Here is a 25,775-nt window from a genome sequence, read left to right as displayed (position 1 = left end):
TTTGAACATCCGTGCAAGAAAAGAAAAATGGTCACGTGACAAAAAAAAGATGGACAATGGTCACATGTGAGCAACAAGAGAGAGAGAGACAGATAGAAAATGGTTATATATATATATATATATATATATATATATATACATACACACACATATACACTTACTAAGTTCAATACCTGAGTAGAACTGCTCAATCCCATGGTAATGTTGAACTGATCAACCCTAACCCTATCACAATATTTCATCGAATTCAATTCTAAACTTTCTGACCATCAATAATAATGTCTATTTCTTCTTTAGATAAGCCTGAGCTTGTCATCATCAATATTGATGCTTTGTTGAATAGAATTGGGTTAATGGATGCATTGTAATTTGATATCTTTAAATGTATGAACTTTATTCTAAACATCAGTGAACCAATCAATTATCTCATATAGACTAGACCATGAGTTAAGTTGAATTACATTTCTAAGCTTGGGTATATATTAGGTAATGATAAACTTCCTAAATCTACCTATATCTGACTTTGAGAAGCATATAAGTAATGGATAAGTAGTGAAGTTAGGCTTATGTTTCTTCAGGTAAATTCTAGGGGTTCTAGAGAGGTAGAGTTCTGTTCTATCTTTGAAATGTAATCTTTCTACTATCTTCTTAACCTGGAATTTCATATTTAGTAGGTTGTTTTTTTTTTAGGTATTTTTATAGTTTCTCAGAATTTCCCTTTTAATTATATATATGTGTGTATGTATGTGCATGTCCGTATGTGTGTGTTACTGCCTCCTTGCCTTGAGATTGCATGATAATTGCAAGTGTCACCATTATGGAACTGGTGCTTATTGTTTCCTGTCAGAGACATATTTGGTTATGGAGAAATATTACCTTACTACAGGTAGAGTTTGGCAACAGGAAGGTCATCTGGCTGTAGGAAATTTGTTTCAACATATCACACCTGAGTGATGCAAGCATGGGAAAGTGGATGTTAAAACATTGATATATATCTATTGGGCTGCTTGTCTAGCCAATAGAGTGGTGTCATTCGAAAGCAACAATGCAAAGAAGTGCATCATAACCAGCAGTGTATAACAACTGACAGTTTGGTCAAAATGTATGTGTGTGTGTGTGTATTATACAACAATACGTAATGGTATTATTGTTTAAATTTCCCCAAACAATGTATGCTGAAAATCTGGTACTTCTAATTTTGCTCAAAAGCCCATTATTTACAAACAGCCCAAATTTGATAACTGGTGATGGCGGGGAGGAACAAAAACATTATAGTTTAGTAACAGTAAAGATGTTTTTTAGTAACTGAACCAGAAATTATTTTGAAAATATTCGAATAAATATTATCATCCAAAGAAAAGTCAATGTCACAGCAGCAATCATAAGCCACACCCACCAGGTACAAGAGTTAGTGTGTGCTTCCAAATGTTCTGTTTGTACTTTTAGCTTATCAAAGTTGGAGCTTGCCAAGTGTGAACTATCAGAAATAGTCTGCAAAACAAAGAAAAAAGTGAAACTGAAATGAAGACCACAAAACAGATTGGTTATTTACTAATTTATTAAAGAAATTGCACAGTCAATCTAAGCACATCCACTTTTCTTTTTCTCTTTTGTTATTCAACTTGGGAAGAACAAAAACATTATTGTCTAGTATATTTATTGCATTGTTACTGTTGGTGTAGATGTATTTTCACAAAGAAATCATATCAAATTAAAAATGGATGATTCAAGAAACTAAACAGTTTGGATGTAGTAAGCCTTATTAACCCTTAGTATGCTTAGGCACGTCATGTCACTGTATGAGTTAATCTCTCCTGTAGCTGCAGGCACATTGTATTGCATTGAGAAGGGAGAAAATTTATACAGCAACATGATGTGCCTACAGCAAGCTAAAGGTAGAGAACAAAATGACAGACCAAACTGATAAGAGACTGGATTACCAAAACCAATATGTATTGAACTGAAATTTATTATTGATATTTCCTAACATATTTGAGTAAGATTCTTAACCTTTTGAGACCATATTTCTAACAAAATATCATTTATGTATTTTAATTAAGTCAGTAAATAGCTGTGTATTTGGAAGTAACTAAATATTTTCTTAGTTTCAAGTAGGTCAGAGGCAAAAGGGCTCAGCTCTAATATGTCTTGTTATTGATTTTAGTTTTCTGTTTTTCCAGCAGTTTGGCACACAATCTACTTAACATTGTATTTGTAAACAACATTAAACTAACAAATTAACACTGCCCATAGATAGAATCATTAGAGAGTCAGATTGTATTTGTTTCATCCCATCTTTGCTAAGCACAATTTTTCTTTACATCCTTTCAGGGTTGATAATTAAAATATTAATGAGGGCATCTGTTGTAGCTTTACACATTCACACCTTAAAACTTACCATTAGACTACTATTGTTGGGCAGTCATCTCTTCTAGGTGGACTAATAAAACCAAAAATAGGCTCTAAATTAAAAAAAAGTTCATTTATTGTAGGGTACAAAGTGCTCAATAATTACTATGATGATGGTGATAATTACTATGATGAACTGAACTTATCATCATGAGACAGTAATCAGTATGTTTCCCTGGTGAATATTTGCCCCCAAAAGTTGACACCAGACATTACTTAATTTGTATTAGTAAATTCATTGTAGTTAATACACTTCTCTAGGTTCATCTACTGTCACATTTTCATTTGTATGGATTAAGTAGGTTTATCCAATTGAACTATAACTAAAATAGCTATACAGAGCAGTGACAATACAGAGTACACCAGAGCAAAGGATTTTACATTCAGACAGCTACTCTTCAACACAAACTGTGTGTAAAAAATGTGTAAATGAGGAAATTAAAGTAGGTTTTATGTGTGTGTTTTCAAATAAATAGGTACCCAATTGTACATGTGTGTATTAACATCTATGTAGTGATCGTGTGTGAAAGACTTATGTAGAGACAGGAGTTCCAAAGAGGCTATTATAAGTTACTGGATATCTTTGAATGACTAACTCACTCAGACTCCAGCCACTGAATGACACCCCACTCACATCCACTTCCTCCCATCCCTAAACATTCAGGTTCACAAACACACACTGCCCCCAACCCCACACCACCTGTATTTAATAAGATAAAACAAGCTGACTAAGCATTCAGGACTCAAACTGATTGTCAACAAGCTGGGTAGGAAGGGGAAAGACCAGTTCTTACTTTAATTTATATAATTGTGGTTCCCTTAGAATAAAAGACAAGACAAGAGTTACAGCTGATGGCAGGGATCAGAATTAATAAAAGTCTGTAGCTATAGTGGTGATGACTGTGGTGATGTGGGTAGCGGATGAAGTAGACACTGTCTTGGATTGTAGATAGTGAGGAGCACACAGGGGCGGCGGTGGGGGAGGGGGGAGAGAATAAAAAGAAGAGAGAACAACACAAGAAGATAACTGTTTAAGAAACACCAGTCCTCCCCCCCCCCCAACGTACACACACACACACACAAAACACTTCAAAACATGAGTTTATCAACATCAAGTCAAAACACAATCCTAAAACATTTCTGACTACTGTGAATGATAAACAATAAATAAATAAGTTAAAGAGCAAAAATGTCTGGACTGCTGTTAATAACAATGAAGTAACAAAGGCAAAACAGCTGTGTGTGTGTGGGGGGGGGATTAACTACATATTAACCAATTCCCTCAGACCACAGCAAGCGTTTTTTTTTTACACAACCTTAACCCTAACAATGTTTAGGTGGGTTTTGCCAACAATTGTAGGTGTTTCTATAGCACTAGACTTTGAACAATGGTGAAATGAGATTTAAGGTCAAAATGAAAAAAATAAATAAAATTAATGCAGATTAAGACAGATTAAGAGGATTTATCGGATGTTGATGTGTGGCTGTTAGATAGAATGGTTTTTAACCAGAGTTCCACAATAACTTTGAGGTGTTGCTGACTAATCTAGGTGCTGTTGCAATACTCTCACATTTGAGGCACAAAACTGATAATAAAAGATTTGGATCAACCATAAAATGACCCAATCATAATGATACATTTTCTCACACACACGTTATAAGTGTCCATACATCCACTCACACTGTTGTATAGAAAGTAGACATGTATCAGAGTAAATGGAGTTATAGCAGACACATGCAAACATGCACATGTCTAACATTGAATGTAGACAACATATAAACATATAGTCACACAATGAAGATTACACAGTTCATGATATATACATACATATTTACGCACATACACAAACATTGTGCATATATACTATACACAAGTACTCACACTGAGCACTACCTACAGACATACACAGTATACACAAATATAAATCAACACACACATGTATCTATACACATCATCTATACTATATATGTACAGACTCACAAACATGTACACCCTTTACAGACACAGAAGCCAGTGAGAGAGAGAGAGAGAGAGAGAGAGAGAGAGAGAGAGAGAGAGATGATATCAGTAGTTAGTTTGTCTCGGATGATTTATTGAATTTGAAGTAAATTGAGATATTATTGGCTGGAGAGAGAGAGAGGAGAGAGAGAGAGAAGGAGAGAAAGAGCAGGCAAGGGAGGGGAAGGCAATCATCCTGGCTACATAACTAGACTGACAGAGGATGTCTGTCTGTCTGTCACACAGCCACACCATTCATTGCACAACAGCTAAACTGATGGCTCTGTCACATATAGTCTCCCCATTACACTACAAAATTAAGTTGAACTGTGTGTATGTCTATCCGTTAGACAGTCCCACCACTACACAACACAGCTAAACTGTAAAGTGAGGTGTTTAGCTGTCTGGCTGAATGTTAGACAGATGACCTTACATTATACTACACATGTGAGTCCCAACATTATACTATATATATGTGGAGGTGCAATGGCCCAGTGATTAGGGCAGCGGACTCGCGGTTGTAGAATCGTGGTTTCGATTACCAGACCAGGCGTTGTGAGTGTTTATTGAGTGAAAACACCTAAAGCTCCACGAGGCTCTGGCAGGGGGGGGTGAACCCTGCTGTACTCTTTTGCCACAACTTTCTTCTGTTGGCCTGCTGGCTTAGCCAGCAGGATGGCGCCATTTGAACGCTTAAACAATGTGAAGCGCATTGTGACCAGCGATGTGTAGCAACATCTGATAGCCTGGTCGGTCACGGTGATATATATATATATATATATATACAATCAAGATATCCTTGACCACTTTCAAAGGTTCTGCTCACTATGAAACATATGTAGCCTGAATCTTGTTTACTCCATTCCTGAACTCTTGGATCCTTATTCGCATACCTGGCAACCCTGGTTGTGAAATATAAAAAGAACTTTTTCCAATTTATCGTACTTCAATAAGAAAAAAAATCTGTGTCTGCGTTTGTCCCTCCACCATTGCTTGACAACCAATGCTGAACTTAGCGGTTCAGTAAAAGAGCCTGATAGAATAAGTACTAGGCTTACAAAGAATAAGTCCTGGGGTCGATTTGTTCAACTGAAACAAATAAAAGAGTAAAAGAAAGAACTTTGTGTCTCAATAAACCATTATTGTCCAAGAAAGTTGTTTTATATATATATAATCCTTGGATCTTTATACATGTGTGCGTGCACGTACATATACGTGTGTGTGTGTGTATGTATGTATATATATCATCATTAACATCCACTTTTCATGCTAGCATGGGTTGGATGGTTTGACTGAAGACTGGCAAGCCAATAGGTTGCACCAGGTTCCAATCTGATCTGGCAAGGTTTCTACAGCTGGATGCCCTTCCAAATGCCAACCACTCCAAGAGTGTAGTGGGTACTTTTTACGTGCCGCTGGCATGAGAGCCAATCAGGGAGCACTGGTATCAACCATGTTCGCATGGTGCTATTTATGTGCCACTTGCACGGGAGCCAATTAGGGGTCACTGGCATTGACCATGTTCAGCAGATAGTGCTTTTTACGTGCCACCGGTACTGGAGCCAGTCAGGGGGCACTGGCATTGACCACATTCACATGGTGCTTTTAATGGCACAGGAGCCAGCCAAGGGCTTCTGGCATCAACCACGTTCACATGGTGCTTATTACATGCCACTAACACAGGTGCCAGTCAGGCAGTACTGGCCACGACTACGATTTTGATTTCACTTGACTCAACAGGCCTTCTCAAGCACATCATATCGCTCAACGCTTCAAGGGTACTTTTAAATGCAACATTGGCATCGGCCACAGCTGTGATCTCACTTTAGTTGCCGGGTCTTCTCAATCACAGCATATTTCCAACAGTCTCGGTCTCATTGGATCTGTGAGGCCAAATGTTCGAAGGTCATGCTTCATCACCTCATCCCATGTCTTCCTGGGTCTACCTCTTCCACAGGTTCCTTCCACAGTTAGGGCGTGGCACTTCCTCACGCAGCTGTCCTCATCCATACGTAACACATGACCATACCAGTGCAGTCGTCTCTCTTGTACACCACATTTGATGCTTCTCATGTCCAACTTTTCCCTCAGGGCACTTTGTCATGTATGCACACTGACATTACACACCCAGCAGATCATACTAGCTCCATTTCTGTCAAGCCTACGCATGTCCACAGCAGTCATGGCCCATGTTTCACTACTGCGTAGCATGGCAGCTTGCACACCTGTATCATACAGTTTACCTTTCATTCTTAGCAAGAGGCCCCTTGCTGCTAGCAGAGGTAAGAGCTTTCTAAACTTTGCCCAGGCAGTCCTTGTTCTGGCAGCTACACTCTCAGAACATCCACCCCCACTACAGACTTGGTCACCTACGAAGTGGAAGCTATCAACTACTTATAGTTTTTCCCCCTGGCATGTGATGGAATCTGTTTTCAGTACATCTTCAGTGTTTACTGCCCCTCTGCACCTGCAACATACAAAGACTATCTCCCTGGTTAACCTTCCTTTGATATTGCTGCACCTTTTGTGCTCATAGCTTACACCAGGTACATTGTATGGAGTTTCTACCCACACCTTTTCTACAGATCAAGCAGAGCCATCTACCTGAAAGGGGCTTGTGATTTGTCAGCCTTCCTACTAACTAAGACTTTGGTTTTTGCTAGGTTAACCCTAAGGCCTTTGATTCTAGATCTTGCTTCCACACCCTAAACTTCATCTCTAGTTCTGATAGTGACTCAGCTATTAGAGCATTGTCATCAGCATAGAGGAGCTCCCAGGGGCAGCCATTCTTGAATTCCTCTGATACTGCTTGGAGGACTATAATGAACAAGAGGGGGCTGAGGACTGATCCTTGGTGAACCCCAACTTCTACTCAGAATTCTTCACTATACTAGTTGCCAACCCTCAACTTTCTGACAGCATCCCTGTACAGGGCTTATACGGCTCTTACCAACCACCTGTCTATCCCCAGTTTCCGCATTGACCACCAGATAACGGATCAGAGGACCCTGTCAAAGGCTTTCTCCAAATCAGCAAAAGCCAAGTACAGAGGTTTATCTTTGGCTAGGTATTTCTCCTGCAGTTGCCATACCAGAAATACAGCATCAGTGGTGCTTCTGCCTGGCACAAAACCAAACTGAATCTCATCTAAGCTAACTCTCTCCCTAATTAGTTGGGCTATGACCCTCTCTATAACTTTCATCACCTGATCCAATAATTTGATACCCCTGTAGTTATTTCTATCTAAAGCATCACCTTTGCCCCTATAGTCGACTGTGGTGCTGCTATACCAGTCATTGGGTATGACTCCTTCATGAACTACCTGACTTACGATGCAGGTGACAAGACCATAACCCACACTGCCCGATATTTGAAGCATTTCAGTGGTGATTCCTGATTGTGTTCCTTTCTGTGGATTTCCAAGCATTAAACTAATACATCTGTTTGTTTTGTACACCACCTGTCAGCATCTTTTGGTTTTTTTTGTGAATTCTCCCCATATATATAAGCTAATAAAACATTCTTACCTGATTGGTTATCAATCTGATATCATCCAACTCAGACACCTACACAGATGACCCACCTTGCATGTTTGTTATTCTGTCTATCTCTTAGACACAACTTGACAAGTCATCGGCTCCAAATGAATTATGTCAATCTATCTGTCTCACACCTCCCAACTTTACAACACTTACCTACATAATGGATATTCAACAACAGTTAGAGTTACTTTCTCAGATTTGTATGACTGTTCATCTCGCAACTACAACACTTTTTTCATACCTCTAGACTCAAATCACTGCCTGACACAATCACTTCACAGTTAAGGACCTACTTTCTAATCTGTCAGTCTAGGCACCGTAACTTTCCACATTATCTGGCACAATACATTCACACATCTTACTTAAACACTAAAAATACTCCAGTAACAGAACTTCCACAAGATAATTCAATCTGCAGATGGAGCAATCATTCTCACAAAATATTGCACATATTTTCAATGAAGACAACATCTTAAAACCTCTCCTTCCAAGACACAGCACCAAAACAATCATTACTCTTTCTATAATCCTGTGGCATGCACAGGACTAATCTGCTATAGCGGTGGTTCCCACAGTGGATGGGTCTGCAAAGGTATCACTGAGGGCTCAACAGCTGAGTTCAACATTTTAAATGTCTACAGTGTAAAATGTATAATTACTCTCTAGGAGGTTGATAAAAAATAATGTTTGGAACTTTACACACATCTGCCACAAGATTGACTTCAACATGGCCCCAGAATAGGATAGAAGCATTCTGAATATACAATGACTGCTTGTTTGTTTCTTTGATTTCTGAACTTTAATTCTCAATTGTATTAGCAAAGATATTATAGTACAGCATGGTTCAAAACTGTTACCGTGTTTTGTGAATATGGAATATATGGCATTTCATCATGTACCTGCTCAGCTACAAACCTAGCACTAGTAGCATCAGTGTAAAGGGCCACATGTTAATGCAGCACATGTTTGACTAGCATTAATTTAAAGAATTACATCTGAACATGACATATTTGGATAAACTCACTATGATACATATACTTTTATGAATTACTCTCTTCATAACAGCATTAACTACATCAACGAAAAAAGTTCTTTATATATCTAACCATATAATCCCCTGTTAATTAAGGACTGCTGGTTAAAAATTGGAAATACATTAAAATGAAAAGGAGATGTCCCTTGAACCAATATTTTTTCCAATACAGGTTCAAGTTTTAAGATGAGAAACTTGTAAATACTGTGATGAATACATATCATGTAGATTTATATACAGCTACCATGATGACAAAGTAAAGCCACAGTGTGTGATGTGTAGTGAAAGCATGAAATCAGCCAAACTTTGCCAACATTTAGAAATGAAACATAAAGAGAACAAACACATTGAATATTTTCAAAGACAGCAAGAACTACTTTTGTGTGAAAAATTGGAAAACCACACAGAGCCAGTAGAAGAACTAATTCCAGTTGTCTCTTGAATTGCATGGAGACAAACTAGCCATGACTATGATCTCACTTGGTTTGGTAGGTCTTCTCAAGCACAGTATATTGCCAAAGGTCTCAGTCATTTGTCAAACAATACTAAGAAGCTGCAATGAGAAGATCTGTCTTATATATTGGTTTCAAAGTTTACAGAATTGTGTTGTAGAATCCTTGCTAACACCCTGGGGCTTTCTTGATGAGCTCTCTCAAGAAATATTCAACTTTTCGAACTTTGTGTGTCATTTGTGTCAAGTTTCATTCAGTAAAATTGAACAGTTTTGCTTACATGTGAAAAACGAGCCCCAAGAATTGGCATCCAAAGCATTGAAATATTTCATACTATTCCCAACTACACATTTAAGTGATGAGAGCTTCTCCATGCCATTTTATATAAAATCCAAATACAGAAACAGGATGGATATGAAACACAATCTCTGCTTAAAACTGACCATCATCTGACTTTCAAAGAAGACTTCAAAAGTAACTAGTAGCGACTTTTCTTAAAAATTGACAGAATTTGGCATTGTAGTCTTATCAAGTACCTGCAGAAAAGGGTTTGTGATGCAAAAAGCATTGTGTTGATTGACTATCTTCAAAAAGGTCACACCATCAATGGAGAGTACTATATCAACTTGCTGAGGCAGTTATGAAAGGCTATCAAGATCAAACAACCAGGAAAACTGAGGAAAGGGGTCTTGTTTCATCAGGACAATGCTCCAGCACACAAGTCCTTGCTTTCAATGACTGTACATGACTGTGGCATTAAACTTCTCTGTTTTCTTGATTTGGTCCCATCTGACTTTCATCTATTCCCTGACATGAAAAATTACTTAGCTGGGAACAGTATCATATCTGCTGTGGATGACTTTTTTGAGCAACAAGATGAAAGCTATCTACATTCTACAAATCTCCAACAGAGCTGATCAATGGCTACATGATGACAATAACCAGACTATTAAAGATTAGTAAGTGCCAGCTGCAATCTACTAATAGCTGACCTCTCAGTGGTTTCCAGTCTCCTAAACAATTCATTCACAGTCTAAAACATTAGTCATAACAGATTACAACCCTAACAATTCTGTCAAATCTAACATTCATGGAAACTAAGTAACTAGTTTAATCACAGCTACTCAGCCCCATATATCAGAGGCAGTTAAACAGCTACTCTAGCCAGACATCAAAATTCTTGGAATTATAAGAAGAGATGAATAGGAATAGTTAAGTAATAAGTACACAAATGAAATAGATACTTTTAAATATTCAGAGGACGGCACAGAAATATATTTCACACTCTCTCTTTTCCAGGTGACCTAATTAGCAGTGGAGGTGGATGCTCTGAAAGCATAATAACCAGGTGGAAAAAGTTGAGGGAGCTGTTACCAATAAAGGAATTCTCTCTGCAAGTAGAGCAAAGATTGTATGATGCTTTTATAATAACTGCAATGCTGCATTATAGGCTAAGATAGGTATTAAATGTGGATAATGTGTGAAAGTTGAAAGCTGACTCCACTGAATGTGTAATGTTAGTATGACTGATGGAGCACAGAATAGGTGAGAGGACTAAAAGGAATCAGAAGTAGTGGGCAAGAAAAGAGACAACATGGGCATGGATGTGTTATGTATAAGGAGAATAATAGTTGGGGACAAACTGCCGGCATCAGTTGTTAGTTGTCGGAGCACTACATCCTTCAGGGCTTCCATGCTTTCTGGGATTCGCCAACACTACACCTGATTTTCTCCCCTCCATATACACACAAGCATGTATCTGACTCATACATTGTTCGCTTTCCAGACATTTATACATTACTGCATATACTTTATACGCACTTTCTGACAAGTTATGGTGCACCTGAGCACTGTATACAATAATTTCATTATTATTATTTTAATATCAAGCAATCTCAATGGAAAGAACTTGCACAAATTGAGAGAGACAGGCAGAAGTGGCAAAAATTGATCTCAAAATATTGTGAAGGAAATGGCAAGTGATTGTGACAAGTGGCAAGATGCTGTGCCTGTCCACTCATGCAGCATGGGAAAAGAGGTGTAAAATAAGTATGATGATTACACATCCCATCTTAACTAATCCATGCTGCTTCACTTTAACATTTGTACACCTCTACACACACCCCACCCTCTTAGCTCATTTCAAAACACAGATATACATGTACACGCACACACACATCCTCCCTTCTTAACCCCCTACCCCAGTTTCACATTCCCACCTAGTTCCTAACCCCTCACCCACTTATTTTCTTTCTGCTATGAGAGAAAAATTTTCCCAAGTGAAACTGGCCAAACCATCTTTGGCATGCCTGAACTCTTGAAGCTTCATTTCCATAGACAGAACAAATATTTCTTGCTATTTCTATTACTGAAGACACCCTTCTGAATTCCTACAGCATACAGTGTTTGATATAGGTCTGATTTCAAAAGGGTCAAAATCGATACAAATTCAACTGCCATTGAATACAGTGATCTGCACAGAAAGAAACTAACATCAGAACAGAAAAAAGCATTAAACAAATGGCTCTGAATGGGATCATGACGAAAATGCAAGAAGACTTTCTCTCTATATGTATATACTTTTATTCTTTTACCTGTTTCAGTCATTAGACTGTGGCCATGCTGGGGCGCTGCCTTGAAGAATTTTTAGTCAAATGAATCAACTCCAGGACTTACTTTTTTAAAGCTGGGTACTCATTCTATTGGTCTCTTTTGCCAAGCAGCTAAGTTATGGGGTCATAAACACACCAACACCAGTTCCAGGATCAGTCCTACTGTGAGGTACCTTGGGTAGATGTCTTCAACCATAACCTTGGGCCAACCAAAGCCTTGTGAGTGGATTTAGTACACAGAAACTTAAAGAACCCTGTCGTGTGTGTCTGTCTGTCTGTCGGCCTTTGTCCCCCAACACTATTTGACAACCATTGCTGGTGTGTTTATGTTCCTGTAAATTAGCAGTTTGACAAAAAAAAAACAAAAGACATAAGTACCAAGTTTACAAAAGTAAGTCCTGGGGTTGATTCATTCAACTAAACATTCTTCAAAGTGGTGCCCCAGCTTGGCCACAGTCTAATGTCTGAAACAAGCAAAATATAAAAGATACACACACACACACACACACCATACATACACTGGCTGCATGTGGGAACTACAATATGCTGAGGATCTCACTCCTATAGCTGAATCTGTAACAGAACTGGGATAGAAATTCCAGATATGGAAGCAAGAAGGCAGATAAGACTCTCTTTCCACCAGGGAAATAGCCTTGCTCAATATGTAAGAATGGTGTTGTATGTAGGAAAGACATAGACACAAACATTATAATACATAAATCTATATACATACACACAACACACATACACATACTTAAGACAGGATGAGAAAGAAAAAACAAATAAATAAATAAATAAATAAAAAACAGCTAAATAAAAGACACAGGCATAGTGGAGTAAGCAAATCCATATATATATATAAATTAGAAAAAAAACACCTTTTATCAATTCAAAATGAATAATTAAATTACACCATCTAGAAAATTACATATAATAGAAATATAAAAAATAAAATAACAATAAAATACCGATGATTAAGTAAATTGCAAAATAATAATAAAAACATATATATTTGGTAATATATATGTAATAATTTACTTAATCATCGGTATATTATTGCTATTTTATTTTTTATATTTCTATTATATGTAATTTTCTAGATGGTGTAATTTAATTGTTCATTTTGGATTGATAAAAGGTGGGTTTTTTCTAATTTTTATATATATATTATATTTTGTGAAATTTGATTTTGTGAAATTGAATTTTTCCTTATAAGTTAGGAATAATATTCCCTCAAATTATTATTATATATATATATATATATATATATATATGCACACACATGCTGATACAAATGAGGATGCACACCACAGAAAGACAGAATAGACTAAATAGAACAGGAGGAAACACACTGGATAGAGAATTGCTGAAGAGGTCACAGGAGGTGTGATGAAAGATTTCAGACAAAGGACACTAAAACAATAATAATAATAAAGCTGAAGTGAAGAACGAGTATGTACTGCTTGTGTAGGCAAGACAAGAAAAATGACCATCCCCAAAGATAACAATATGTGTATCCCCATTTAAGTTTCTCTCCCTCACTACCTCAAATGTCATAACTCTTGCAATTACCAGCATCTCTTCAGCCTCTTGAATCATGGAAGATGACTTTGTACATTACTCAATCTTTCCCAATTTCTAAATTGCAACCAATATTTCCAGTTCCATACCACCAAAAAGAATTTCCAACAATTTTGCAGCATCCCCTTTAATTCCATATCAAAGCCAGAACAGTTTTGTGAGCAGGAACCTCTGGAGAGAAAGATTTCCTTTTTGCACCCAACTCCACACTACACACACTTGGCAAATCTCCAATCGCATCCCCTTCGGTCATTTTGCATGAACACACGCACAAAAGTAGCTTCAGTTAATTCAAACCAACAAAGGCACTGCTCCCGTTGCTGTTCCTTTCCATTACCCTCAAACATTGCTAGTTCCTATACTCCCCAAACTTTTCATTTTCTCCCTTTCTACAGAGCTATATCCAGATCTTTGGGAACATGCTAAGTTATCCCATTCCAAGAAAGACAATTCCTCTGACCTTCCAATTATCATTTCATTGCAGTCACATTCCAAGCCTCAAAAAATAATGGAGACTGCCTTTAATACTGAAGTTCTCCAGTTTTTTGGATATCTGGCTTTTCTCAATAAGCACAAATATGACTTCTGTAGAGCCAGAAGATACTTCAACTCCCAACAATTATAAATTCTCTACACAGCTCAAGTGTCATAAATTCATTCGCAGAGACATGTAGTGTGCCTGCTCCATGGGCACACTGTCTCTTCTCTCTACTGTAATGACCTCAGTACCTTGGAGTTGGCTGGACGCATACTACCTCACCTCAAGCAATCCTGTTCTACTTGTCTCTCCTCTTCACCTTTGTTGCATGGAACCTCATTTCTAGGCTCTGCACTTACCATTATACCCAGTCTCTTCTTCCTAAAATGTTGTTTCATTGGTATTCCCTCCCTATATATTTCCCACAGCTGTTAATTTACAAAAGTTCAAGAGAAACATTAATAACACCAATCTTGCCAGTCTAGGATAACCTACGAAGGCTATAGGCACTGCTCCTTCCTCCAGAGCCAACAATAACACACATACACACAGACACAAAGAGATACAAATATGTTACAGTAAATCATCCCCTTTTTCATGAGGCTCAGCCTCCATCGCCTTTACCCATCAATGTTTCTTCTCAACTGACAATTCTTTACTTGAGAACGTTGTTTAGTTAATAACTACCAATAATTTACTGACCCTAAATGAACAGCTGAAAAACCAAAAGTTGAGAAGTTTTGTTAGCCTCCTCCACCAACAGACAGAATAGAGATGGTTCTTACTCTGAGATCATCTTTGACAATTCGGCTTGCAGCAGACACATTCTCTTTTAGGTTTCTTGTTAACATGAGCATTTCCTCAGCCAGTTTGCCTTGCATCTGATTGCAATGTTGTAAAATGGTATCTAAGTCAGTGTCATTTTCAGTAGACTTTCTTTGACGTAAATCACCAGTAGCTGAAGTGTCTACAAGAAAAAAAAATTGTTCATATGTAGTCACAAACATAAAGAAAAGTGTATAGAATATGGCAGAATATGTCATGAAAAAATGCATCCAGTATAGCTAGTAATGTAGTGAGTGAATGAGCAGGTTCAATGCTGGGTCAAGATGAACCTTTAATCTTTTCAAGGATATGACAACCTCTCTAGCACTGGTGTCATGATAAAATGCACCCAGTACACTCAGTGAAGTGGTTGATGTCTGGAAGGGCTCCAACAGTAGAAACCATGTCAAAAACAGAATGTACAAGGAAGATGTAGTCCTCCATTTCATTTCGGCAGTCAGTAACTCCAAATAAGAATTGACCAAAGTTATGATGACCCATCCAGCCCATACCAGATTCGAAAGTAGACATAAAATGATGATGATCATCATGATGACAATTATCTTCTCTCATAAAGTGATTGTTTATAAAGATTTATATCTCCCCTTCTGATTAGATACATTATCAGATACCAACTCATAGATCCTGAATCCAATTTCACAGTATGTGTTAAGTATTGGTGTTTCACTCACAACCCTACATTCATAATGTTTACTTTGCTGTCAAGGGAAGGCATCAGATCATCTAATAGTATTAATCCCAATAAACCATAATTCTTGACAAAGGAAAGTTTACCCTCCGTTGGCTTAAATATTACACAACTGGACATATTTAGAAGTATTCTCTCTTTTAACATAGCCACCAGCCCAATAGGAACCCTATTATTGTTTTATAGAAGTTAGGATTAATAAAACATTTATAGAAGCTACAAATCAATCATAACAGCTGCTTATTATTTTACAATAAAAATGGTGAATGAAGATAGTTTCTTGTTGAATAATACTGGCCAACTCAGCTCCAATATACCAATAATTTGGTGAGTGATGAGAATATCTGAAGCAAAAGGATGATACAGATGGCTTCAGTTCTGAATGGAAAGGAGTGGACACTATGTGTAAGATCTGGGAAGGAGGTAATGATTGGGCAAGGAGAAAGAAGGACAAGGATGTTTAAGTGAGAAGGAGATTGCATATACTCAGAGTGTTCTTAGAAATAGATAAAGTTAAAAGAAGAAGGTTTATAAAGAAAGATCTAGTAGAAGAGTTCTGATAACTGAGCAAAAGCAGAAGAGTGTGAGTAATTGTGCAGCTGTGGAAGAATGTTGGAGATTGAGTACCTATAAAGGAGTTGTTGGTGACTGAAGAATGAGGGCTTTAGAAAAAATGGGAAGGAGTAATGGAGATAGAATATTTTATTATTGTTGTTATTATTATCAACCTGCTTGTTATATTTCTATTTGAATACTCAACCTTCTTACTATTAATTTGAAAATAACAAGAAACTTAGTAAGATAACTTTGTCATTATTAAGCTCATAATTAGGGACATAACATAAAATTTCGTGGAAGGCTATAATTCAGTAAGTTTGTATGATGGACACAGAGGTAAGAGGAGGAGGTGCAAAGTCTTGGACTTTTGTAGGCTTTCTTAAATTGATGTTGCTTGCAACCACATGCAGACATCTTTTACGCATGTTGTCTAGACTGTGTGCATGTGTTTGTGGTGTTTTTGTAGCACCCACAAACATTTGTTGGATGTATCACTAAACAATATTGCCTGAATTAAATAAACAAACAAGATACAAATTACATGCAATCAACTTAAGAAATCCACTTACATATTGACAAAGAATATAAGCTGCCTTGAAAAAGCTCAGTGGTCAGCTTAAATTTTTCTGTAAGCAATATGTGAACAGTACTCTAGTAGAATTTATATATCTCTTGTTTTAACAGTCACCAACTGTTTTACGTAATTGTGACTGTGAAAAGGTCTTTGTACCGATAGTCACTCAATGTTGCCAATTCTGGCCATGACAAGCAAACTTACAGTGCACTATCAGTCGTGTGAAATACATGTGTTTTCAAACACTGTAAGACCATCAAACAGTGAATTCTAAAATTTTCAGAGGGGGGCAATACAATTTTAGCTGGGAATTGTGAGGTTATGACATTCTGGCAATGTTTTCATTAAATATGTTTTAGAACTGTTGAATGAGACCAGTCTGCCTTTTGATGGCTGTTTTTCGTGCCTCTATTCATTTAAGTAACAAATATATTTTACACCTATCAATATGATTATTTTCACCTTCTTTTCTCGCTAACCATTCAACCAAACATTGTTTTATTTGATATACGATAAACCAACCTGGCTCATGGATCTAAGGGACAAAACTCTGTATATAGAATAACATCCTATCAAAGTAAATTCTTACACTGTTTTTTTTTTTCTTTTTTCATATTCCAAGAACAAACATATTTATCATGTTCATGTACACTCAGACGTACGTAAGAAGACCTTTCACTGCAGAAAAACTGTTGGAAGAAAGACTGAAATGGTGAAGTAGACAGAACTATAAATGTAAAGAGACAGTCTTGGATGCACTGGAAGAATGGGGGTAGCAGAGAATTAAAGCAGGTAGCTGCTAGAAGAGAAACTAGTCAACACATATACTTAGCAAAGGAAGAAGCAGAAAGGAAAAGGTTTGCCAACGTTTCACAGCATGAGGACCAAAAGCATGAAGTATTCTGGATTGGGAAACTGTGTTTCAGAGAAAATCAAGATGTTTGTGCAGATGGATATACTTGCACTTTGTGATTCTGAAAAGAAAAAAAGGCATGGAAGTATGACTATAAAAGGCTGCTTAAACATGGAGAATGCAGATGGAGAAAGAGAACTTTCCAAGAGTGAAGCCGAAAAGAGAGAAGAACCACTTTAATTGATAGCAGTATGAAATTAAGGATATGAAGACTGAAAATGCCTCTGGTAAATCAGGAATTCCTGCTGAGATGGCCATGAGTGGGAGACAGCCTTGTCACCTACATAGCTAAGTTGTACAGACTCTATGACTCCAGCATTATAGTTAACTACTACAAGGATTAAAGAGATACCTAAGAGGAGTAATTAGAGGTATTAAATTGCTGGGTCATACCTTGAAAGTGACAGAAAGATAGCTCAACTAATTAGGAAGAACATCATAATAGATGAGATGTAGTTCAGCTTTGAGCCAGGAAGTACTACTGGTGCTCTCTTACTATTTAACCAAAAGTAAACCCCTTTTATCAACCTGGAAAAAGCCCTCAAGAGGGGTCCTTGTTCCCTGATCTGTTGGTCACTGCAGAAGATAGTAGATAAATGGCTGGTGATGGCAGAGTCCAAGGAATTTACAGGGATGCTGTCAATAAGGTGAGTATTTACAGTGAGGAATTTAGTGTGCAGGTAGGAGTTCACCAGGGCTTGGCTCTCAGTCTGCTCCAGTTTATAATTGTCCTCCAAGTCATAATAATATGACTGATTAGCTGACTTTGTTCTTACAACTGAATCTGTAAGAGATTCTAGGTGTGGAAACGAAACCTGGAAGCAAAGGGCCTGAAAAGTCCTTTTCTCAGCAGGAAAAGACAGCACACTAATTATAATGGATATTACGTAGATAGATTGATATGGAGAGAGGAGGGGGGAGAGGAAAAAGGAGGAAGATGGTTTAAATGGGAAGGAGGGACAGAGGTACATAGGTCTTCTTGTGCAGAAGTGAGGCAGAGCGCTGTGGGAGTTTTCGGTATAAGGGAGGAGATTACCGGTAGAAGAGATTACCAGTATAAGAGAAGGAATTTCCAGTACAAGAGAAGGGATTTCTAGCATTGGTGGTAGGGGCAGGAATGCGTGGGCGCATCGCAAAAACAATAAATGGAAGAAATGGCTAGCTTCGCCACAAGAAAATCGAAATAGCAGCAAAGGGCAATAGTGAAGCAAAGAAACACATGAGAATTATATCAAATATTTAAAGTGATATGATTCTAGAAGTTATTTGAGGAAGTAACGAATTACAAGTTACAAAGTTATTTATCTCAAGAACATTAGCATGTTCGTAATACATATTAAATGAATGAAAAGATTGATGAACGATTAAAAACTAGAGATGTTTCTTAGCTTAGCGACTGGACATTTCGCCTCGTAATATGAAGGTGTCGAATAGCAGAGCAAGATGAGAAGGTTTGAGAGAAACCATGTGCGAAGGGGGTTCTTTATATAACCTACAGCTGGAAGTGATCAAATAAGTGGTTGGCTTTACCACAAGAAAATCGAAATAGCAGCAAAGGACAATAGTGAAGCAAAGAATGATAGAAACACATGAGAATTATGCCAAGTATTTAAAGGGGTGTGATTCTAGAAGTTATTAGAGGCAAATGGATTTTCTTGAATGCCCTTAGAGGATCCTTAGAGGTAGCAGACAAGTTTCTGCTACCTAGGTGACTTAACTAGCAGTGGAAGATGATGTTCTGAATATATAGTTGCTAGAATACAAAGAGGCTGGAGAAAGTCCAAAGAGCTAGTACCTCCACTTGTAACAAAAAGTCTCTCTCCAAGAGAAAGCAGATTGTATGATGTTTGGGTATGAACAGCAATGCTACATGGTAATGATGCATGGGCTGTGAATGCAGAGGACATAGGATATTCAGAAAGAAATAAAGCTAACATGCTCTGTTGGATGTGCTATGTCAGTGCATTGAGAGGAAAACTGGGCATAAGAGGCATCAGATGTAGTTAGCAAACATGAGAAACAGCAGTGCTGGTATAGTCAGTTGATGTGCATAGATAAGGACAGTTGCATAAAGAAGTGCAGCTTGCTAAGGCTGAAGGAATTTATAGAAGAGAGAAACCTAGGAAGATATGGGACAGAGTAGTGAAGACAGACTTCAGGTTGTTGAGCTTCACAGAGAAGATGAAGAAGGATTGAGATGATTAGTGATTTGTGGTACTTGAGAAGTCCTGTCCATCTCAGCAAAAATAAGGTCATAAAAGAATATTAATGCTTTTGCCCTTGCACTCAGTTTGTACTTGTTAAGCCTTATCCATGGAATTCATTTTTGTAATACCAATCCCTCTCTCATCCCTCTAACTATGGCACTATTTCCCCAGTTGTTGTGGCTGTATAAAAGCAGAGTTTCACATATTCCACCCCCACTCTCCGTGCTACCAGTAATCCCTCTTCTTGGAATCCCTTGCTAATTCATCATGCAACATCACCATCTCTTGCCAATGTATCTGTATTTACACTGAACACACCCTAATGGCTACCAGCAATGCACCATCTTTTTTGTAACTCATATCTACCACTGTCTGCTTCTGACCCATGTGTCACTGTGCATTTTCCCTTACACTCCACACACTTTATCTCCCTATGTCTCACCATTCAAGAGTTTTATCATACTGTTCTACTCCACCACTCCCTTTTTATGCATTATCACCTATCACCTTGTCCTCATCAATCCACTTCTGTTTTCCTTACATTCTTCCAAACTGAGATTCACTATTGTCCCTGATTCCATCCATGTTCATCGTTCACTTCTATCTTCATCTCTACTGCCTGTCACTCTCCGTTCACAATTTCACATACCTACATACACACCCAGCAATTTGCAATTCTCTCTCCTTAGTCTCCCTTTATCCATCATCTTGTACCTTGAGGGTGTGCCCTGACATGTCATTCCCACCTTCCTTTCACCCTATGCTGCTGAGGTATCCATGTACCTCCTCCACAGCAAGACACTTGTTCCTTTCAGGTTTAAGTTTCTCAACAGCCACAAAATCACCTCTCTCAGTTCTGCACTCACTCTCCATGAAGGGGTCTTGTTTTTCAATTTACTTGGTGACTTCACTCATGATAGTGCCACAGGAAAAGCAATTAATACACCTTATTGGTGGGTATTAGAAAGGGCATCCAGCCATAGAATCCTCACCCAGGAAGACACAGGAGCCCAACACAGATCTTGTAGATCTGCCCAATCTATACTAGCACAGAATAAAAATCTGAAATGATGATCCCAATATTGATGAAGATGAGACAATATGGGTGAAAATACACCATTGAGCTATGCATAATGTCATCAAATCACAGGATACATCTGTTTCTGCACTGTTATGCTTCACTAGCTAAGAATACTGAATCAGTCTTTTGCAGCACTATAAGAATGGTTGTTCTTATATAATAAGAACAATAAAAAGTACATCTGTTGTGTGTGCAAAGCTTGGTCAAGCTGGAATTAGCTACCAAAAGGTGCACAAAGCAGCATTGAATAAAAGATACGTGTGTTCAATCAAATTTAACATGTTTTTTAAGACCTTTTGCAGCAGAAATAATCTCAGAAGAAAATTCTCTACATAGAAAATAGGAGTGAAAGTACATCAGTGGGCTTCTAGTAATACTGAAACAATCCAAGATTTAAAAAGGACAAAAAAAAATGAGATTGTTTAATACTTAAGCATTTCTCAAAGACATTTATGGTACATCTAATGATGTCAAATGTCAACAACTGCTTTTTGATGGTTTATCTCATCAAAAGCAAGTTTGAATATTCTTTTTTTTTTTTCACCTGACTTATTTCATTTTTCAATTGAATTTACCATTTAATTAAGCTTATTCCTGATTATATTTTAATTGATGATTTTGAAGTGCAGCTATACTTCAATCACATCAACCCATTGTACTTATTTCAATGCAGAGAGTATTTTATCAATCTCTATTAACTGACTTGCTAAGTTATGTATTTGACATAAAGGAATGACACTCAACACATTGGTAAACATAATCACAGACACAGACCTAACATATACATGAACAAAAGGTTTTTCAGACAGTTTCCATCATTCAAAGTCATTGGATTACTTGAGGCTACAACAGAAGATACTCAAGCAGTGGGTTCAAACCCAGATATATGTCGTTAGAAAGTGAACATCTTAAGGACATAGATACATGAACACCTTACAGAAAATAAAAATAATAATGTAAATTTATTAGAATAGTTTTAAATTGTTATAATATTATTTTTAGATGACACAAATGACAGGAAACTGAGCCAGCTTTCTTAGTGAGCTTAAATCAACACCATGCAAGCTGAGATGACAGAACCAATCATAAAATTTTGAGATTAAAAAACTACTTGAAAAGATAACCTGGTTTGTATGAAGGTTTTAAAACTACTTGAAACTTACCAGAGTTACCAAAAAGATCTGCTCTCATCTCTTTCTCATACCTGCCTTTTGTTAAATTGCAAAGCTTTTTACTTGCTGACGGATTGATGTCTTTAGAAGACGAGACTGGAGCAAGTTTTTCAGCAGCCAACATCTTCTCTGATGAATCAGGCTGAAGTGAAAATGTAATTTTAAAAAAATAAGAAAAGATTACAAGAGTCTAAAAACAAAAATACAAAACTGTACAAAAACAGGAGTAGAAAAGTGCAGTAAGTTGTAAAGGTTAACAAGCAGAAACTACATACCAGTCTGTCAGCTTCCAGCAAGCCTTTCAAAAACTGGATTTTCCGTGCATAGCCATTTATATCTTCTTTGGATGGACAACTGTTGAAAAAACATCATGAAAGGAAGTAATAATTCATTAGAGGACAGAAACCGTTTAGTGAAATTCAGTGCTAGAGAAGAATTTTCTAATAAATATATTTCCTAATAATGTATTTCAATTGTAAAACTACTTTTTTTGTTGTTTTTTTTTTTCTTCTTTTCTTGAAGGCTTTAGTTAGAGGGGAAAAGAGACTTAATTCAAATACCTGCAACAAACACTGCTAAAGGGCTAGGTGGTGGTGTTAAGACAAACAAGTCAACTGCTCGAAAATAGGGGTTCTAATACTCTCCTTGATACACAAGATATTTCTCGCATATTAAACAACCCCGTACAGATTTCTACGTTGCTTTTCAACGGGTTTTAAATATAGATTAACCACAGTGGCAAAGTTATCACAATATAGCAGACTGCAAGCACTAAGATTTGAGACGACTCAAGACTATGTCTGATGCAGGATAAAGAGATCGTATCCAAAACTATGTGATTGCGAAGCGAACTTCTTAACCATGCGGCCATACCTGAGAGATGCAAGATATGATACAAAGAGAAAGAGCACCAGGTGGTACGCATTTTCCGCTGATTTGAAGTTTTAATTGAATAACTGGCTTTAAAAAAAAGTTTTATTACATTCGTAAAAGATGTCGATGCAGTGACAAGAAGTGTGAAGAAAGCTACATTACCTTGGCGATTTCTTTAATTCTTCTAACTGACTCAGTAGTGCACAAATATACTGGAAAAAGGAAGAAATTAGAGATAATTTTCACGGGGAGTAACAAAAACAAGAGTTACCTCCCTTATATTAATAAACATCACGCTAAATATAAAATGGAAATTAATGGATTAATTAATTAGCAAGTTTAATATATTTTTTTTATATTAAGTGAGTTAACAATACCGATTCTCTTCAGCTCTTCCTTGAGGTTAAATCTGGTATAGTTTGCACAAGAGTATAACATCTTTTAAGGAATCAAAATCAAGAAGGATAATTATTTACATCACAAAACTGGGATAGATTACGATTGTAGTTGATAACATTAAAAAAGAAAAATTAGGGAATTTCAGAGCACAATGCCCCCCCCCCCCGCCTTACCACCACTTTCCGAAACTCTGCAAAAAAGCATTAAAAAACATGCAATTTAGATAAATAGCGAGGAGACAGAGTTCCAGGTTCAGTTCCACTGCACGACACCTTGGGCAAGTGTCTTGTACTATAGCCCCTTGGCTGACCAAAGCCTCGTGAATGGATTTGGTAGACGGAAACTGAAAGAAGCTTGCCGTGGAGTCATACGTTACTTGTACATAAGAATAAAGCCACGGCTGGAATGGCTTTGATCTCGAGTATGTTTAATTATGGTTAACCTAGGATTAAACAACTCGCTGCTATTCAGACACGTTAAATAAGGAAGAGGAATTTTAGAATAATTCAAATGGCTAAATCGATAAATTATAATGAGATGAACAAAGTACTCGTCGAACCATTTTACGCAGGTGCTCTGAGTAGACTCAAAGGAAGATTCCACATAAGAACTCATTAATTTAGAAACAAACTTCCGAACGATTCAGACACACACATATATATATATATATATATATATATATATATATATATATATATATTAAAAAAGCGTACATTTAAACACAAGAGAAAATTACCTTTTAACAGGTAATTTTTACATGCTAGAAATAGCAGCCAACACGGCCAAACCCAAGATTTAATAGCAATTTTCTGCTATTTCTAGCTTGTAAAAATTACCTGTTAAAAGGTCATTTTCTCTTGTGTTTAAATGTACGCTTTTTTAAAATATGAATATGTCGTCTATTGACTATTTATACATGTTGGACCACTGGTAGTGATATTCAACAATAATAATTCATACGAGCAGGCCATCGCGAGTTCTGTTACTGGTGTTCCGAGAAATACCGACATTGAGTGATATTGCCAAGGAAGTGTAGAGACGGCTGCCATACGTATTTATTAGATATCTCAATTACGATAAGTGCTTCTTACTTTTTCCAGTCGCCAATCTCTCATCTTCTTTTCAGCTACCTTTTCCTCACATCGTGACATCAACCGTGTCATATTCACTTCCAGCCGCGTGGCAACCATTTTGCCAAAACGGATGTTTTCGTTCTTAGCACACGACGGAAATTGCCGATTGAGAAATATCGGCAATTTCCGTCACGTGTAGCGCCGTTAAAGATTTTCCGAGTTAATTTATCATATATGAATCGACAAAGCGAAATAAATATCACTTCCAGTTGAACAATAAAAATCTCTAACAAACTTTTATACTTAGAATCAGTTCTTTTAATAAGATATATTAAATCGTGCACTAAAAGACCATATTTTCTACGGATCATTTTAATGTATATGAAATACAAAAGAAAAATAAATAATCCAACGAGTACACGTCAATACGGAGTATGAAGATTAATTTTAACAATTTGACAGTTTGTGGCTCGTTGGTCTAGGGGTATGATTCTCGCTTTGGGTGCGAGAGGTCCCGGGTTCGAATCCCGGACGAGCCCATAGTTGTTTTTTGCCTTTTGTGCTCGCATGGGCGTTTATATTCTCTTTTAACACTTTCAGTTATTATATGAATACTAGCTGACCCCCTGCCGTCAAAAATGACAGCCAATTATAGTATTTTATATAAAAATAAGGTACAAAACCAAGTTTTTAGTTTAATAATTCTTTTATTACCAAATTTTTTATGAAAAATCTCTCCACAACTAACATCCCTTGACGACTTAAGACCTCATAAAGTTGGCCGTGACTAAATACGGGAGCTGGCAAGTAAATACCAACCTTTTCGAAGTGATGGTTGCGCTCTCCATTACTGAAACCAACCTCAATTCATACGACTTGAAACCACAAAAGCAGTCCATGACTTATAGTTGATGTTGTAAAAACTCCCCTATTCAAAATTTCTTAATATAAATAAATTAGGCAGATGAATGAACTGTTAAATATGTATTTATAATATACTTTTCAACTGCAGTCGTTTTACATTCTTGATACACTCAGGTAATAATTATTTTCTCTAATGAGTTTGTATATGTATATGTTTGTGTAGATGTGTGTGATTGTAATAATTATTTGTAACACAACAGATAGACTGTGGATGGTAAATTAAATTTATACACTTCTCAATGTTATCTAGTGGTTGTCTTTCGAGATGTGACATCGATCATCGTTTGTTGCTGAAAGAACGCTGGTTCACACATACAAACATTCACATACTCCCCTTGTATACGCACACACATACATACAT

The 25,775-nt window shown here is 37.1% G+C and overlaps 1 protein-coding gene and 1 non-coding gene across 2 annotated transcripts; one reads left to right on the top strand and one right to left on the bottom strand.

Moving 5' to 3' along the window:
* Positions 1–613: 613 nt before the first annotated feature.
* Positions 614–24,655, bottom strand: LOC115220527 (vesicle transport protein USE1). Its single transcript, XM_029790670.2, has 6 exons — positions 24,509–24,655; positions 23,181–23,230; positions 22,421–22,499; positions 22,137–22,287; positions 14,892–15,073; positions 614–1,491 (listed from the first exon to the last, which is right to left on the bottom strand). The coding sequence occupies exons 1-6, from the start codon at positions 24,605–24,607 to the stop codon at positions 1,318–1,320; spliced, it is 735 nt and encodes a 244-aa protein (XP_029646530.1). The 5' UTR covers positions 24,608–24,655; the 3' UTR covers positions 614–1,317.
* A 302-nt stretch (positions 24,656–24,957) lies between these two features.
* On the top strand, positions 24,958–25,029 carry Trnap-ugg. The gene has a single exon. It is a non-coding gene; the product is annotated as a tRNA-Pro (tRNA).
* Positions 25,030–25,775: the final 746 nt, after the last annotated feature.

Source organism: Octopus sinensis, linkage group LG16 (genome assembly GCF_006345805.1).
Source record: "Octopus sinensis linkage group LG16, ASM634580v1, whole genome shotgun sequence".
NCBI lineage: Eukaryota > Metazoa > Mollusca > Cephalopoda > Octopoda > Octopodidae > Octopus > Octopus sinensis.
This window is presented reverse-complemented; position numbering and strand designations above follow the sequence as displayed.

Coding starts and splice junctions, on each gene's coding strand:
- LOC115220527 (XM_029790670.2), bottom strand. CDS start 24,607: ATGGTTGCCACGCGGCTGGAAGTGAATATGACACGGTTGATGTCACGA. Junction 15,074..22,136: donor AGATCTTTTTGGTAACTCTG/GTAAGTTTCAAG, acceptor TTTTTCTTGTAG/ACACTTCAGCTACTGGTGAT. Junction 1,492..14,891: donor TTGTCAAAGATGATCTCAGA/GTAAGAACCATC, acceptor TTTGTTTTGCAG/ACTATTTCTGATAGTTCACA.